Here is an 18,186-nt window from a genome sequence, read left to right as displayed (position 1 = left end):
TGTTTAATATTCTTCAGGTAAAATCAAACCGTCAAAGAATATCACAAATATCATAACTAATTTATGTCATTGTCTGTAACGCGTTTTGAAGATTTAAGCGGACGGTTAATATTTTTTGATCCGCACTGTATATTATAGAGGTCTCTCTCCGGGTCTTCCCAATTTGAAATGATTACACTAAATTGTGCCCTGTTAGATTTGGCCCCGGAGTGGAACGCACACAAAACATGTAATCTTTTTCACGTGTATTCTTTTCTTTTATTTAATTTGACCAATTTATAGTAATGTTACGTGGCCATTTACTTACGACGGCGCGCCCGATGATGGGTTTTATTGGAACGTGGATCGGTTTTGGTGTTTATCTACCGGCTGACTTTTTTACCTCTTGTTTTTCTCCACCATTCGGCTCGGTTGTGTGGTTATTATTATTTGGGCAATCTTCGATTTATCGAACACTTCTTTCCGATTTCGTTTTGTCTCGAGGCGTGTAATATTTTTTAACGATTCGTCTTCAATATAGCCATGTAATAAATCTAGCGTTTCATATACATCAAATTATTGGATACACATACCCAGTGCTATTCATTCGCAATAATTTATCATATCTCGGTTTGGTATTTTGGCAATTTGGGCCAGGTATTTTGATAATTTCAATATCGGTGTCATAGCCAGTGTGCGTTTCTGGCTGCACAGTCGGAATGCGGGTGCTTATTCCCTTTATATCAAATGCCAAAATATTTTGGGCTTTGTGGCCCCGAGGCCAACGTGTCCCTTTTGTGTGTAGTAATGGCTTGTGATTGATATTTAGGAATTCGAATGCGCTCACAGGAAAATCACTGTCATTAAGCTCGATTGGTATTTTTACTACACAGACATTTTCTACAATACAATAGTATCGCGTGCCACACGATTTTTTTGCAAATCGATCACAATCTCACATTCACATATATTTAATATATATTCATATATTTATAAAATATTTTTTTCATTTCTCCGGTGTGGGCTCATTACGGTCCACTTGCATCCAAAGACCAAATTTGATTTGACGGGACACGTACGAGCGACTAGAAAAACATACATGGACACATTATCAAGGTTTTAAAATCAACAAATCGATTATTAACCCTCCGTTAGTTATTAATCATTCGCAGGTGGTCCCTGGTTATGTGTACACACGTTTATTACCACTCGACTCACTTGAGGTTCACTTTAAAAATCGTTAAAAAATACATTTATGATTCTGTCCAATTTTAAATAGCAAACAATTTAACGGTAGCTCTTTTAAAACTTGCCCCGATTGTGTTGTGTAACATATAAAATAAAGCTGATCAATTAAATAAATTAATCAGCTTTATTTTATATGTGATTTAATACAAAATATATATATTTTAAACAACTCAAGTCCTTTATTTGCATATTTACAGCGACTTTTCACACAAATGCCTTATAAAAAAAATGCAAAATTAAGCATTCTTCATACTTTTGCTTACAATATACCTAAAATCTATTTTAGATTGTATTTTTATAATAAAAACACAATACCATTGTTCAATGTATATTATAAATAAATTTAAAGAGATTTCTGATTATTTTGTATATGTTAAGTAAAGTTTAATTGAGCACTTATAAATTTAAAAAATGCGTTTAATAATCAGCCCAATTAGAGTTTTAAAATCAGCTAAAATTATTTTATCTAAAATATAAAATACTCTATATAATATAAATATATTATATTAAATTTATATTATGCAAAACTTTGGGATTATTTTTAAAGCAGAAAAAGCCTCAGAATTTATTTCTGTGATTATTTAAAAAAAATGCTGTTTTTCAAACCCAGTGAAAACTTTTAAGTATAAATTAGTTTATTAAATGTTTTAACTAGCAAATTCCAATTATAAATACATTGAAATTTAATTGTACAAATTAAAAAATATATAAATTTGCTTTATAACCCAAAAAATATCTTTTATTATGTATTTAATTATATTAAATATAATCTTACAAATCCAAAGAAAAATAATAGTTGGGAATTTTCTCAAAGTGTAAGTTATGAAAACAATTTTCTAAAAATATTCTAAAATTAGACTTAAAGACAATTAATATAAAACAGGACATTTTAAGAAAATACTAAAAAAATTCAGTTAAAATCAGCTTGTAATATAATATAGAATAAGTTATCTTGTTTGACAAAATATAAGAAACATGGTTTTTCATAGTATGGTATACTGTATAAATATATAAAAAATATTTATTTGTTGTAAATCTTTCATTGAACCATGACAGGCATTATCTTAATTAATGAATTAACGACTAATAAGTAGTGAGACACTGGACTGAGATCAAAGTATGTAAATCAGGAACATCTATTTTATTTTTAATTGTCCACTAATTTTATAGCTCACAATTAATATATGCACTAACAAGCTAGAAACATCTAGGAATATATAATATTTACTTTGGCTTTGCGCTCAACCCCAAACTGTTATGTTAAAGCTATTTCCAACTTTTATTTTCCTATATTAATTTTGTCTATTGCTCTTATTAGTTAACTTTATTTCTCATTGGAAATCAGATATATTTAAAATTAATAATATAATCAGATAGGAAACTATTTTGAATGAATTTTATTATATTATTATTAGATATGCATAGATTTTAATAAATGTCATTTAAAGATCCTGATTCTTGAGTCTGATTTTAAACTTTGGGAAAAATATTTTATTTATTCCTGTAATTGTGTTATATACATTTTAGATGCAAATATGTAATTTTAGTGTAAATAAAATTTGCGATATTTTATATTTTTATAAAAAACAATTAATAAGTACATAAATATGTATATAATAATCACTAACACCGATCTCCTTGATATGGTAAAAATTAAAAAAACACTAGGGTTCATATGGGATTCGAATCCAGATCTTTCAGTTATTAGTCACTAATTTAGACCATTATCGTGCTGATTAATAATTATGTTAAGCATACAATAATTTATTAAGTGAACTTTGTCAAATATAAATAAAATCAAAACAAAAATATATATTATACATAAGCTAATAGAATTTTTTGAGGTGAAGTCAATTTTATTTTTGGAAGTGAAAACGTTTGTTAGACTATGTAGGTATGAAACCCGACATTTTGAAAAATACCTGGCAAAATAGCTAGATAGATACTTTGCACTTTGTCATATCATAGCATATACTTGAAACTTGAGAAACGAAAAAATTCTAAATATGAAAAATTGATAAGTGTAACGCAATATTTCAATTTTATTGTGATTCAAATTTATTTTATACTTAAAAAGCTTTTTGAACGTTTATAACTCACTGGTAATGATCCCTGACTCCGTGACATGAGTATAACGATTACCAGATATCTGTGCTTCGATCGCAGAGCACATCTTCATACGTTAATAGCGTTGTATATGTAGTACTCAAGTCGACGATTCCGCCATAACCGCGTATCTCAGATTAACGTGTTATAAAATTTTAATAATGACTTATGGGCCACGTTTCAAATACGATCACATTACACACATCGTATATTAAGTATACGCTTCGTAGAAGAAGATTTATCGATTCTCACGTACCTATACAATATTCATATCTGTGTGTATGTGAGTTCACATTTGATGAGATCGACGATTAGCCCGCGCGCTGACTTTCGCCATTATCTCGTCTCCTGGATCTGTCTGATGGAGGAGTAGGATTTTCATCGCACCCCACGAAATAGGATTGCGTTCATGTGTGGCTGTGGGTGTGATTTAATCTCGTAGGTTTTACGATCAACTGTAACTGCCTTATAACGCTCTGTCTATCTTCACACCTCACAGCATCCGTCGGTGGGTGTGAGGTTGAGATCTTACCAAGCACCGCCAGATTGATTGGTCACGATAGCTAATTTCACATTATTCATGTTTTGATTAAGAGATGCTCAATTATCGCTTTATTTGCATCGATATATTTTATTTAAATAAAAATATGTAAAAAACTATTGTGAGGCTTTATTACATATATTTAAAATCAAATTTTAGAATAAAACAATATTAAGAATAGTTAATAGATAATAGTACACAATAATCAATTAATAATTATCAATTTGTTCTAATTCTATACTAGAATAATAAACCATTTGCAACTTAATTTATTCATTCTATTAAATTATGGTCACACATGTTCACTTGAATTTGAAACGACTATTTATTCATACTATTATAAAATTTAGTGTTGTAATGTTTCTTCAACGTTTTTTATCAAATGGTAATATTTTTCATTAATTTAAGCATTATTTTTATTGTTTTTTTTTTTACAATTTAAGAAAAAGAACGGAATAGCATAGTCTGTGAAGTCTCAGACTAGTAACTCTGATGTTGCGGGCTCGAGTCCCGGCAGCGGCACTCGAATTTTTATTTATAAAAATGCGCTATTATTAAAAAAACCAGCCCTAGCTGCAGTGACATATATTGATTATACATTATATAGCACATAATAATTTATAATTATTAATATAGACCGATTCCCAGACTTTCAGTCTGGTGGTTAATACTTAATTGTGGGTGTTCATTATGTCCGATTGACTTGTTTGTTGTAACGCATTGGGTTTACACCTGTCAGATCTTAACGGAAGATTAAATAAAAATCAATATAAATAAATAAATATATGTTGTAACTAAAGAATCACGATAAATTGATAAATTTATTTGGCTTAGAAATAGGTAACATTTTGTTAAGATAAAATAATATTTATGTTTGGCTTAAGTTTGTTTGTATTGGGTATTTTTTTAATCTTTCGTTGTAACTTAACAAGCGTAATCCCAATCCGTTATATCGTGGTATATCTGTACTGGTAAAACTAGCTTAGTAAACCATACAAATAAGTTAGTATTAAAACCACCAAATCCGGTGACTTCTATTTAATTAATTATTATATTATTATTATTACGTGTATCATATTTTATGATCAATATATGTCACTTTGTGTCTTATTCCGGTTTTTAATAATAGCACATCAAGACTGTACATTACGTTATTCCGACCTTATTTAATTATATTGATTAATACTACTATATATAAATTTTATATATACGTTTACATTTACGTAAGTATGCTTGTGTGTATATTAATATGTACTACGTATACATATTTAGATACATTTGGGGCGTCCGACGTTAAAATAAAAACGAAGCTCAATGAAATGGCGCAATAAACTTAATTGCCTTAGTTGGTCACAGTTTAATACTTGACAAACTTCATTTCGCCTTTGGCATTAAATGCCTTCCCCCAATTTCGCTGCTAGCTATATATCGATGTGCCACTAAACGCCATACATACAGAGTCCAATTTAGCGCATTATATGGCATTCCTCATAACACCGAGTTTGAATATCTCATCAGACCGAATGTGACGAAGTTATAAAAACGAGTAGGTTATTGCGTGTAAATCCTCGGAAGCGACGAGCTTAACGGGCCAAGGTGGTCCGAGATTGAGTCGTTTGGGGATTTTGGCATTTGGTGTGTGTGGGGTGCTTTATTTTATTGTCCATATGAAAAGTAGATGAGCTCATAACGCACAAGTATGCGGCGATTTCGGAACGATAACTTTCAAAGAGCTTACGAGGGGCAATCAACTTTTGGCGGAGAGCTTTCGAGTGAATACTACATAACAAAGCTATTAAGATTCACGCTTAATTTTTTACTTCATTTTATTCCTCTCTATACAATGTTGTTCTTTTGCATCTTTATACTGTTCCATTTGACTAAAAAGTTGCTAGTGAAATGTGCACTTAATTGTTTTTTACAAAAGTTCTGCTGCGAATTATTTCAATTAAAAATGGCATAGTATTTTTCCGTAACTGTTTTTTTTTAAAACATATAATTTTTATACTTCAGCATTCAGCTATATTTTTTGGAACACAATTAAACAATTATTTAATTACTTACAATGAAATTAATTCAACATAGCACATTGTTTACGATATAACTGTAAGCAAAGATGAAGCCGGGTATGAAAGCTAATATAATATAAATCAACTAGCTGTACTTTATAACACATATTATTTTTTGTCATGGTTTTTAATTATAACCTTTTCTATTAAGTGTCATATTCAAGTACCCTGAATGGATCAATACTATACCTACTCAGTATCTTCTTACAAAATTAAGCAGTTGCTGCGACTAAGCATGTTTCTTGCGCGCACCTTCATACGCTTCTCGATTCTGATCAAAGCCATTTATCGTCTATAATTAACGGTGACTTGGGTCGTTTGTTATCGGGTGTCTTTTTATATAAGTTTAGCGCTCCACCGCCCGTTTAAATCAATCGATTAATAAACTGCAAGCTATTTATAATTAACAAGGAAAGCGTATGAATCGCTAGTTGAATTATGCTTTCAATTAATGCATGAAGTATTCGTTACACGTACATACACAAGCCGAGGCAATGCATCATCGTGTGTACGATGGGAAATAGTAAAAATTATGCTCAGAGTAACATAACGAACGATCTCACGTTTGCGAAGATGATGATGAAGAAGAAGAAGAAGACACACGGTGGTATATTACGAACACGGTGGTAACCGTATTCAAATACAGCGAACGGGCATTTCAAGTAATTATTATAAACAGAGAAAAGGAACATTTATAATTCCCCTGTCAAGGATTTAATTTGTTATTCACGGCGAGCGAGACGGCATCAGATGACCGCTCGCACTGCTTCTTTCTTCTTCTCTTTCCTCCGACTTCTTCTCATTCTTCTCCTTTTCGACCGCGAGTCGGCGATGATATTAACTCGCCGTGTGTTTAGCAACATTCGGCTTTACTACTCGCTGACACGAGATCTTTAATAAGTAACCGATGAACGATTTTTTACTGCACTTCGCGTATTCGAGGAGCGGTAGGAAAGTTTCAAGACGGAGTTTATACGATATATTTAAGCGAAGTTATTCTTGCGAGATAAATTTGTTCAAATTAATTAAAAATCGGGTTTTGACTATTTTTTTTTGAGACCACTGCACTCTTTCTAATACATACGCTTAATATAATATAACTTCAGAAGTATTAGAATAAAAATAATAATTAAATCTGGGCTACTTTTAAGTGCGCCATATATTAAAAAAATATACAGGCTGCTAAAAATATCAATTTTATAAAATGCATTATCTTTTCAATAATAAGTAACGTATTTTTTATCAAAATATATTTTATGTTTCAAGTTTCACCATTGAAATTTTTTATAATTAAAAAATAGTTCATAAGATATCAGTTTTAAAATGTAAAAGCACATTAAACTACTAGTATAAAACGGTGACTAATACCAAAAAAGCTTGTGTTCGAAATCCCATATGAACCCTAATTTTTTTTTTAATTTCTATTCCACCTGAGTGATCAAAATTAGAGATTATTATATACTTAAGTTTGATCGATCATTACAAAACAGATCGAACTTTACAAAACAAAACAGAGTAAACACAATCAACAGTTCTAAGTAATTGTTGATTGTATTAACTTCGTTATAACGATATGAGTTTATTCCTGTCATGTTGCAATCAAATAATAATAATAAATAAATAAATTATGTTTGATAAAAATCAATTCCTTTAAGCTATAGTTTCCTAAACTATGTTCCGCGGAACACTGGTGTTCCGCGGATCCAAAATAGGTGTTCCGCGGAGCCTAAATAGATATTTCACAAAAATTTAGAGTAGATTAAAAAAATTGTTAGTCTTGCTAATACATAAAAATTGTTCATAAATCTGATAAAAAAGCTTGAAAATATGTATTAAATATTCAGCATTGATGTGTATAAAATCTGGATGGAAAAGTTTCATAAGTCGGTGTTGTTTTTTTTAACTTTAAAATTTGATCTTATTTAAACAATATTTTTTTTGTTAATTAATCACACGATATTAGTGCATGTTATATGAATTTTATTTATGTGACTACATATGCTACTAGCAGTCACTGTATTTTGCATAGGCATGCACTGTTGACTAGAAAAAATTCCACAAATTTAAAAAATGTTATGAAGTAGCCGTGAAAATGATAAACTATGTAAAATCTAGACCACTTCAATCCAGATTATTTAAAATTTTGTGCGATGAAATGGGTGGTAAACATAAAGCACTTTTATAACACACTGAAGTGAGATGGCTATCCAGAGGAAAAGTGCTATTTTTTACTTTATGAACTTCGAAATGAATTATTAGTCTTCTTGAAAGCATAAAATAATTTGCAACATCATTTTATAAAATTTTTAACAAATCCTTCCTGGTTGATACATCTGCATATCTGGCGGATATTTTTACAAAGTGAAATGATGTTAACTTATAATTACAAGAAAAAAGTATTACAATATTTAATATGAGAGATAAAATTGAATCTTTTGATAAAAAATTACAATTTCAGATTTTATCGGTTGAATCTAATAATTCTGATTGTTTTCCTGTCTTGGATATGAATGTTTAAATGAATTGAATTTTCAAGTAGATAAAAAAGTTTCACAAGTATTTTTAGAACACTTATATTACTTGAAAATAACTCTTTCGGAATATTTTCCGAAAACTAGTAAGGACGATTCCTGGGTTCGGAATCCATTTTCCGTGACAGTAAAACCAGTGGGCTTAAGGGATTATGAGAATTTAGTTAATGACTCTGATTTGAAACAAAAATATCAGCCAATAAATAATTTCTGGGCGAGTCTGACTGAAGAGTTCCCCATGGTGTCAAAACAAGCTCTGGTTTGTTTACTTTTGTTTTCCACGACGTATTTATGCGAAGTGGGATTTTTTAAATATATTGCAACAAAAACAAAATACAGAAATAGACTCCACGCCACGGCAGATATGAAAATACACCTAACCAAAATTGTGCCTTATATAAAAAAATTGTTATTTAAGAACCCAAAATCATCAATCATTAGGAGTTTTATTTATTTGTATTTATATGTTTATTAAATAAATTTAATAACATTTCTTTAATAACATGTTTTATTTTATTATGAATTACCCAGCCTAAAAAATAAGCTAAGTGTTCCGCCAAAATTTTCGGATTTGCCAAGTGTTCCGTCGCTGAAAAAGTTCGGGAAACCCTGCCTTTAAGCAATATGAATCGCCATATTATGATAACTCATGTTTTTTTTTATATTTTGCAGCAAAATATATACCATAATCTTAGTGGCGTAGCTATGGGGGGGGCGGGCCGCCCCGGGCGGTACTTGCTTGGGGGCGGCATATTCGTGGTGGGATCGTCTAGTGTGGTTCTTAACCCTGAATGCACTAAAACATATATAAATCCACGAATAACAAGAGCTTAATAATAACCAATTTATTATTTTAAGAAATGCTGATTTTATGACCCTGCAAAAAATGTATGGGGAGGGGGAGGGCGGCAATTTTAAGGATCGCCCTGGGTAGCACATACCCTAGAATAATTCATAGCATTATTAATCAAGATATGATTTAATCATCAATATATGTATATAGTATAATTATACCTGTATCGTTAGATTTTTTTTTATTATGTCCTGTTTTATAAACATTTCTGTTTAATTTTAGAAAATTTTCAGCAAAAGTTTTTTATCACTTCCACTTTGATAAAATACTTAATTATAATTTAATGCTAAATAATATATATATATGAAATACTCATTAATGCTCACCATCTATATCAAATAATTTTAACTTTAAATTTTAGTATTATACATTAATACGTATACATTAAAATTTTAAGGATTTTTCAATAAGCATTTTAAGAATTGTAGCTATAGAGTTAGCTTTATCTAGTATAAGTATTTTATATACTTATTAAATATCACATACATACTTATTTATAAAAATACTGAGTGTTTTGATATTATTATTTATACAGAAAATGTTCTGCTCCAAAAACCATCTTGCAATTTGGCTTTAGATAAAATTATTTTAAAGTATTTTATTTATTTCTATCGTGTCTGGGATCAATCTAACATCATCGATTAGGTTTTCTTAGATTTTCAATATCTCACGGATAAATATCGTCATGAATTGTAATAAAATTGTAAGCTATAATAATTTACAGACTGGTTTCAGTCTGGTATCTCACCACTTACTTAGTACTTGTCGATTTTATTCATTGTAACGTATTGGGCTATTACTCGTCATGTCACAACGAACGATTTATAAGCAATAAAAAACAATTTAACCATAAATATGGTACTTTATTCGAAGTCGATTTTTACGTCCACATACTTTTGTACCATACCACCTTGCGTATGTATATGTATGTACTTATTTAGTATATGCGTTATATCATTTTGTTTATTTTTCCGTTCCAACTCAATAGCAACCATATAAATAGTTACGTTTCGTTTAATTATGACGTCTAATCATCGCAAATGATCCGCACACGAAAACTCAAATATCAATCAAAGCCGTCGACGTTTCTCGTTTGCCAAACTCGACAAAAAGCAATTTTCACTTTTCGTAATTAAAACTCTGTGAAAAAAATAAATCATACACGTACGTACACGTATAATACATACAACAACGTGGAAGTCGAACGAAGATTTATCATTATGTTTGTTGTTGTTGTGTATTTATTTTTTTCGTATTGAATGAGTCGGTTTTATTGCTGGAGAGCATGCACTGTTTCGTTTCCCATTCGATGCAACTCAACAGGTCGTTAATTGAAATATGATACTTTTATTACCCACATACACGTATATAAAATATGATTTAAACTCACAAATATTATAATTTAATCATTCGCAAATAGAACATTAACATTTTTACTGCGATTCTCCGAAAGAAACTTTTTTCGGTCTTAAATTTATCAACTTTATATGCAACGTCAGTCGTAAAAGCCTGCGTTTTATTGACCCAAAACGATCAAATAAATCTGACTCAACACCCAATGCAACACTGTAACGTCTCTGAGAATCAATTAATTTAAAATTGACTATTCAACGTGCAATTACTTGGCTAGTTTAATAGAAATGAATAATATGCTCCGCAATGACAAGTTGCGAGTTTTCAGTCGAGCGAGTGCTAGTGCGCTGACGGATGACAGCCTATAATTATAAAAGTTACGAGCCGGGTGTTTGCATCTTTCAATGAGGTGTATGCAGATATAGAATGTACATAAATACATTACTATAACCATAAACAGAACAGAACCTTTGCGAAGTATGGTGGCGCTCGAGTTAACCGCAATAAATATGAAACAACTTTAGATTTGTAGCGAAATATACCTTATAAAAATTGAAGAGGTATTATTAGGATCGATTTATACTATGCCACATAGACTATTAGTATCATAAGACTGTTTGAATAATCTAATAGTGATTTATATTAATTTATCATGGCGATAATACAGTAAATATTTATATCCTTCAATGAAAGTCTTCCTTCCTGCGTTCTATTGACTTGTAATTGCTAATTTAATTTAAGAATATTTCTAAACAATCCCATGTTTTTTTTAGAGCAATGTAATTTATTTATAAAACTCTCTTATTCAATTGAAAATTTCTACTCTTTGTAATATAAAGTTTTGATTAAAAAAAATCATATATTTATTTTAATTTAGTAATTTTACTAAACTCTATACGCAAAATGTTATTTTTATAATTGCTATAATACTTATTCTTTATATGAATTCGATTAACAATGCCATAAAAATGGTCTAGTACCCCTGAAGCGTCAAAATCCTAATAGACGCCCGACGTCCTATTTGCCAGTGCCATTACGTTCGGGTCCTATCGCCGCCGATTAAGTGCCATTATGTGTTTGCATTGTCGAAAATTTTCGATTTGGTCGTAAAAAACACACACCTATAAACGGATTTATACATATAAAAATATATGATTATAAGCGGGATTCCAGTGGTCGGCAATTGGCGGCCATCTGTCCCGCCAGACGGGCCGGCCCGTTTTACCTGACTCCCGAGTATCATTCAACGGGTCCGAATCGTGTAATTATGTATTTATTTTAAAAGGCACACATTATATACGAATAAAAGGTAACAATTTCGGGGTCTCTCGATTTTTATATATATATACGTACTTCTATATGTGCCACAGCATACACGGATTACTCATCACAACGATACGTAATATCTTCGCTCATTTTCCATCGTTCAATAAAATTACTCAATTTCAATATTTATAGGTTTGAATTGACAACTATAACTTACAGAAACAATATATAATACTATTATCATAATTACAACATATTATAACTAATGAATAATCGTAGGAAATTAAAAAAGCTGGTCTCACAAACCAGTACTTACATCTTCAGATCAGAATTAAATTTGTAAAGTGCAATGTCTGGTCAGTGTTTATATACGATATATACTGAACTATAACAAATATTACAGTAAATAGACTGAAAAAATTTGAAATATGGCTTTATAGACGTATGCTGAAAGTTTCATGGATTAAGAGAGTCTCCAATGACTGAATTCTCTTAATGATTGGACACGACCAAGAACTTCTTTCAATTATCCAAAATATGAGCTTCTTCATATACTTATAAAAAATAAATTCGATCAAAAAAAGGAAGATATGAACGAAGAAGACAGCAAAGAGATACTTTAAACTAATCAATGAGGTGGTCACCAACACATAGAATCGGACATGGCACCCAAAGAAGAAGAAATAATTTCATAGGAATTTAATATAAGTACTTGTAACAAATTATGAAATTTAAGCTATACATACTAGAAATAAAAGTGTCATTAAATTGTGTTACGGAATGTTTCTGTCATGCTCTGGTAATTTGGTTAAGTCCTCAATAAAATTATTATTTCTGTTATTAAAAGAGATCTTAAGGGGATCTTAATTCGGATCCAGTTCCTTATATAAGAAGCTCTAAATATCCCTCTTAGAGCTCATATTAGTATTGCCTTGATCTTTAATATCCTTGTTAAGCTCATATGCTAATAATATTGACAAACTATAATATTTTTTCCACAACCTTACAAAATATCTTGAACGCCTAATATTTACTAAACTAAATTAAATGTGTATTATATACAAATTAATAACGAAATGCAGTTTCCTTAAATATACTATTGACACATACGTGCTCATAATATTCCGCTACTCGTTCATAAAAAGGCAACTATAAAATCCATCATATTTTAAACGAAGAATATAAATAATACACAAAAAATATTTTTTTCTCCCTCAAATATAAATCATATATAATTTATTAATATTCATATCACTGGAGATAGCTGTTTTTGATTATATATTCTGTATTTCAAATGTGTTGTATATAAATAGTGTACAATACGATTGAAAGCCGTTCACAATTTTTTTATTACTGTTCTTGATATCTTTCCTGACATACATAAGTTAACTCACTTACCTTTATATTATACATACATATAAAAAAGATATTTATATACTTTTTCTGTATAAGATTTCAATAAAAATCCAGTTAATTATTTTATCAAAATCGTTTCTACGACCGTTTAATTATGACAATAACCATTACAGTAACAATCCATATTTTTTTCTTTAAACACATTTTAACCACAATTTTTAAACGTTCAAACAAGCCCAATTGCCGAATTTGACCGCAACTCAAAAATTTGATTCGATCGGCGTCAAAACCACAGACTATTAAATAACCAATCACACGTCTAGTCAATCCTATCGCAATCATATACATTTTGTATTCCATTCCGAATCCCAATTCTCTTAATTCCATATAATTTTCGAATGATGCCCTTTTGATTGCCGTTCCCATTCCGGCTCATGTCATTTGGCACAATAAGTATATTTTGCGTTAATATAACGCCCGCAATAAATTGCGATAATTTACCCGGGCAATCAAGATCATAATTTCAGATTTATTTCTCGTTTTCGGGCACGCTTTCATCGCTCTTCGAGCTTGTAGTTGAAATTGCTTCACATAACCATAATTATTTATATGATGGACACTTATGTACATATATGTGTGTAATAAATGTATATTAAATGTATATTTGTACGTATGTATGTATTATATATATATGCACATACACTTCCGCTTATTCCCCAGTCCCTTTTCAATTAAATCTCAGGGTGGGATAATTGAATAAAAGGGGCAATATATGTTCCTTACGTCTACAGGACGAATGCGTGTGGTCAGCGGGGTTTTAATTTTAACTGTGTTTAACAAGAGTCTTTGCAAACTGAATGTATTTAAAATTATATTTTTACTTTATTGTTTATTATGATATTTTATTTATATGTAATTTAAAATAAAACTTTAGGTTACATTTAACTGGTCCATTTGTTATGGTGCATCATTTTTCATAATGTAAAACACACTTAAAAACCGTTTATTGGAGTTGACTTGCAGCAATAGTAATTTATCAAAATTATCTGATGTTATTTGAGCATCTTTAAAATAATTGCATAATTAAATAAAAGGGGATATCCGCAAGTAAGTTATTTGTTAAAATTTTGACATTGACAATTATTATTTTAGTAAAAATTTTTATGTTGGTTTAACAACCATCGAATATATTTTTAGTTAAATATAAATATTGTATAATATATGTGTGTTGATCAGAATTTTGTGGTTTTAATCTTTGTATCATAAAATTGTGTATGATTGTATTTTAATTAATATGTATATGATTTTAAAGATAATAATTTGGTTTTAAATATATAACTTGAATTTGAATGTTACGTATTAAAATAGTGGTTAAATAATTTGTACCGAAATTGGGTTTAAAACGTCTGTTTTCACTTTTGAGTTTAAAAATTATAATATTGATTAGTGATTGTTAATTGCTTTTCATTTTAATGAATAAAAGTAAACCACTCAATTTTTGTATTGAAAATACAGCATTATTGGATATAGTTAATTTATACTTAAGGCCATCTATATTTAATTATATATTGCTGTAAATTGACTGTTCTTTGTCACGGTGTGCGTTTTTCATTAAATTATATCCTTTGTTGCCCGCCAATATTTGCATAGTATATAAATTAAAATACTGTTTTTTAAACGTTTTATTTTAGTTGTTTTTTCATACATACAAAAATAAAGCGTAATCGCACGTTTATTTTTGACCAATAACACTCTGATCGGAACGAAGCGCAAATAGGCCGATAATTGAATTTCGCACATGCGTTTTTGTATATTATACACACACACACATTCTCATATTGATCACAAAGAGGAAATAAAACGGCCGAAAAGGGTCGACTGCGGCTATTTGTCCAGAGAGAGCGAACTGCGGGTTTCGCCACCCCCGGGGGGCCGCAAATACAATATCCACGCGGAAACCTATGTAAATTGTGGCCGGTGTTATTGTTTCAAACACAAAGATTAGGCACGAATTAACACCGCTGTATAAATATGCGGTAAATAATTCCCGGAGTCGAGTTATTATTTGGGTGTAGGGTCAAAACGCAGACGGCCGTTTAGCGGCGGAATTACACAGAGACTTATTCGGCTGGCTTTGTGCTAAATCGTACGTGGGCCACGACGTGTATTTAAACGATTTTGCAACGGGGTGTCGGACCGCAAAGAGGCAGGCAATAAAGGATTTCGACCTCATTTTCGCGCTCATGAAGCCAGTGTGATTGTGGTTGGAGGAACCCTTTTGGGACGTGAGATAAATGGCGAGTTTCAACTCACCTATCTGTCTATTAAATTATATTTCTCTATGTATTATAATATTATTATGAAACATATTTATATATCTCTTCAAAAAAATATAGTCAGACGTTTCTCAGACTGCTTCAAATTGTAAGCACCATGAGTCAGATTTAATTTTTTTGTTGTAATTTATAAGAAGCGTGTGTGGTTTGAAATGTATTATATTTATGGTATATCTTAATGCAAAAATATGATGACATATCTTACTATATTTTTTAATTTATAATATAATTTCTTAGCATATATTCAAAATATTAAAGTTTATATTAAAATAGCTGGGTTTGATATTACTTTTCGTGTTAAATCTAAATATCTTCAATTAAATATTTATTTAAATAATATTATTAGCTACGCTGAGTTAGATTGCTTTTGGAAAAGAATATTACAACGAAAATTTAAATCTTAAAATATAAATAATATCATATATGTACAAGCAGGGTTTTTTTAACAACAAATGTACCAGAACTCACTTCTTGTTAATCATTTTACTAAAGAAAATTATAATAAACTATGATTTAAATTAAATTTAAAGCAGCTTTTTCTATGCCATAAATTTTTTGGACTGGTGAAAGATTCTGGATTTTGCAAATATATATATAGTAGTAGCAAATATAGTAGTTTTACCAGTGAATATATATTTCATCTGGCAAGTTATATTATTACTAGCGAAGTCCAAATACATTTTCACCAATAGATATATATTTTTACTTAACTTTACACTTAAATTTTTCTTATCGGCTATTTTTATTAGTTTAGAAATTAAAAAAATTTTAAAACCAATTTTAAAATATTCAAGATGTTTTATAACAACCTACGAAATCACAAAATAAGTCGTAATTTATTTTTAATTATAACACTAAAATATGCAGTTTTTTAAAGCTGTTTCATTAAGACACTGTCTTAATACTGGTTCTCTTAAATCTTATATAACAATTGTAGAGATAAGCCATTTCTCACCTATTTTATTTATATTAATTTAAAGTGAAGGATTCGAATATTTATAGTTTTATGTATATAATTTATTTATAATTATATTTTGTATTTTGCTACACTTATTTTTTCACAAAAGTTTAATATTATACACGAATTAAACATAGATGTTACTAAGAATCATTTATTCTAGCTATGTTTTATAAAAAAATAATACTGAATTTACCTGAAGCTGGTATTTAAAATGTCTTATTTGTCCATATATTTTTTTAATACTAAAAATAAGTTTTAGTACTAATAAAAACACTACTTAAAATAATTTTTAGTCTATACACACAAGCTGTAAAAATGGATTTTTGACTTTTCAGAAAATAAATCTAAATTTTTGTATGTAGAAAAAATTAGCAAAACTCTGTACTTAAATAGTTTTTATATTTATATGCATAAATTGTAAAAATATATTTTTGACTATCAGGAAAACAAATATGATTTTTGTATATAAAAACAATAAACTAAAATTTGTTTTGATGATGGTGAAATCATAAATTAATTTTATCTTAAAAATCAGATAAAAACACTATACTTATAATAGTTTTTACTTAATGCTTACAATTTATTATAATAAATATTTTACAATCGGGAAAATTATTCAAGATTTTTTAATATAGAAATAATAATGTCTATATTGATGATAGAATCATAAATGAATTTCAACTTTATCAGTACTTAAAACATAAATACTCGCTATTTTATAATTATCTTTCCAGTGAAGAACCTCAATTAAGTTGTTTAGTCTATTTTTAATACGTAGTCAGTTACAGTCACTAGTACAGTTTTCAAAAAACGTACAAAAATAATTTTACCTTTTTAAAATGTATAATTTCTTGTATTTAATCTATTAAATCTACCTTTATTTTGCTTATATATTATCACAAATTATTTTTAGGCCTCGACATATTTTATCGATTTTGAAGCAATATAAAATGTACATTTTAGATTAAATTAAATTTACAATCAATTATTAAATGTTATTTATTTTATTTTTTTAGCCGACATATCACGACTGGAAAAATCTCCCCTATTGGCCAACGGTTACAACGCACCACCGACGCACTTAGGACACATGGGCTTCATGCATGCACCTCATGCTCTTCTATCTCCTGGCATGCCACCACACGGATTACCGCGTCCCGATGGATCAATCATCAAAGGGCAACCAAACATGCCCAACATGGAAGCTTTAGCCAGGTAAAGTCAATTATATAATTTACATAACCTCGTACAATAATTAGTGAAAATATGCAGCTTTCGTGCATGTCACAGGTTAATAACATTATTGCTTTAATTCCGACCGAGTCGGTCTTAGGTTAGAGGCCAAACAAACGTTTCCGTTTGACTTTAAGAGGATTAGTTAATCAAGAATACGAGAACCGCCTTTAACGAAAGAAGACGTACAAATAACATAACAATATATTCTTTCATTGCATTTTCTTTCGGTCTCATTCCTTCGTTTGCGGTTGAGCTCTTTGATACTTGTACTTTGGTCTCTTCGAAAAATGCTAATCTTATTAAGACGCGTTGCATGTATATGTATTGAAATGTATAATCCTATGGCGTAGT

General features: G+C 29.6%; 1 protein-coding gene across 9 annotated transcripts in view; it reads left to right on the top strand.

Annotated features, from left to right (window-relative positions):
- dac (dachshund family transcription factor) overlaps positions 1 to 18,186 on the top strand; it is a 241,433-nt gene that overhangs the window by 90,664 nt on the left and 132,583 nt on the right. For all 9 annotated transcript variants that reach the window (XM_088183119.1, XM_088183118.1, XM_088183121.1 and 6 more), the window contains one exon: positions 17,616 to 17,814. In XM_088183119.1, coding sequence (XP_088039245.1) covers positions 17,616 to 17,814 — 199 coding nt within the window. The remainder of the gene's footprint in view (positions 1 to 17,615; positions 17,815 to 18,186) is intronic.

This window comes from Plectrocnemia conspersa, unplaced genomic scaffold (assembly GCF_051122295.1).
Source record: "Plectrocnemia conspersa isolate PC_06_02 unplaced genomic scaffold, ASM5112229v1 ptg000003l, whole genome shotgun sequence".
Classification (NCBI taxonomy): domain Eukaryota; kingdom Metazoa; phylum Arthropoda; class Insecta; order Trichoptera; family Polycentropodidae; genus Plectrocnemia; species Plectrocnemia conspersa.
This window is presented reverse-complemented; position numbering and strand designations above follow the sequence as displayed.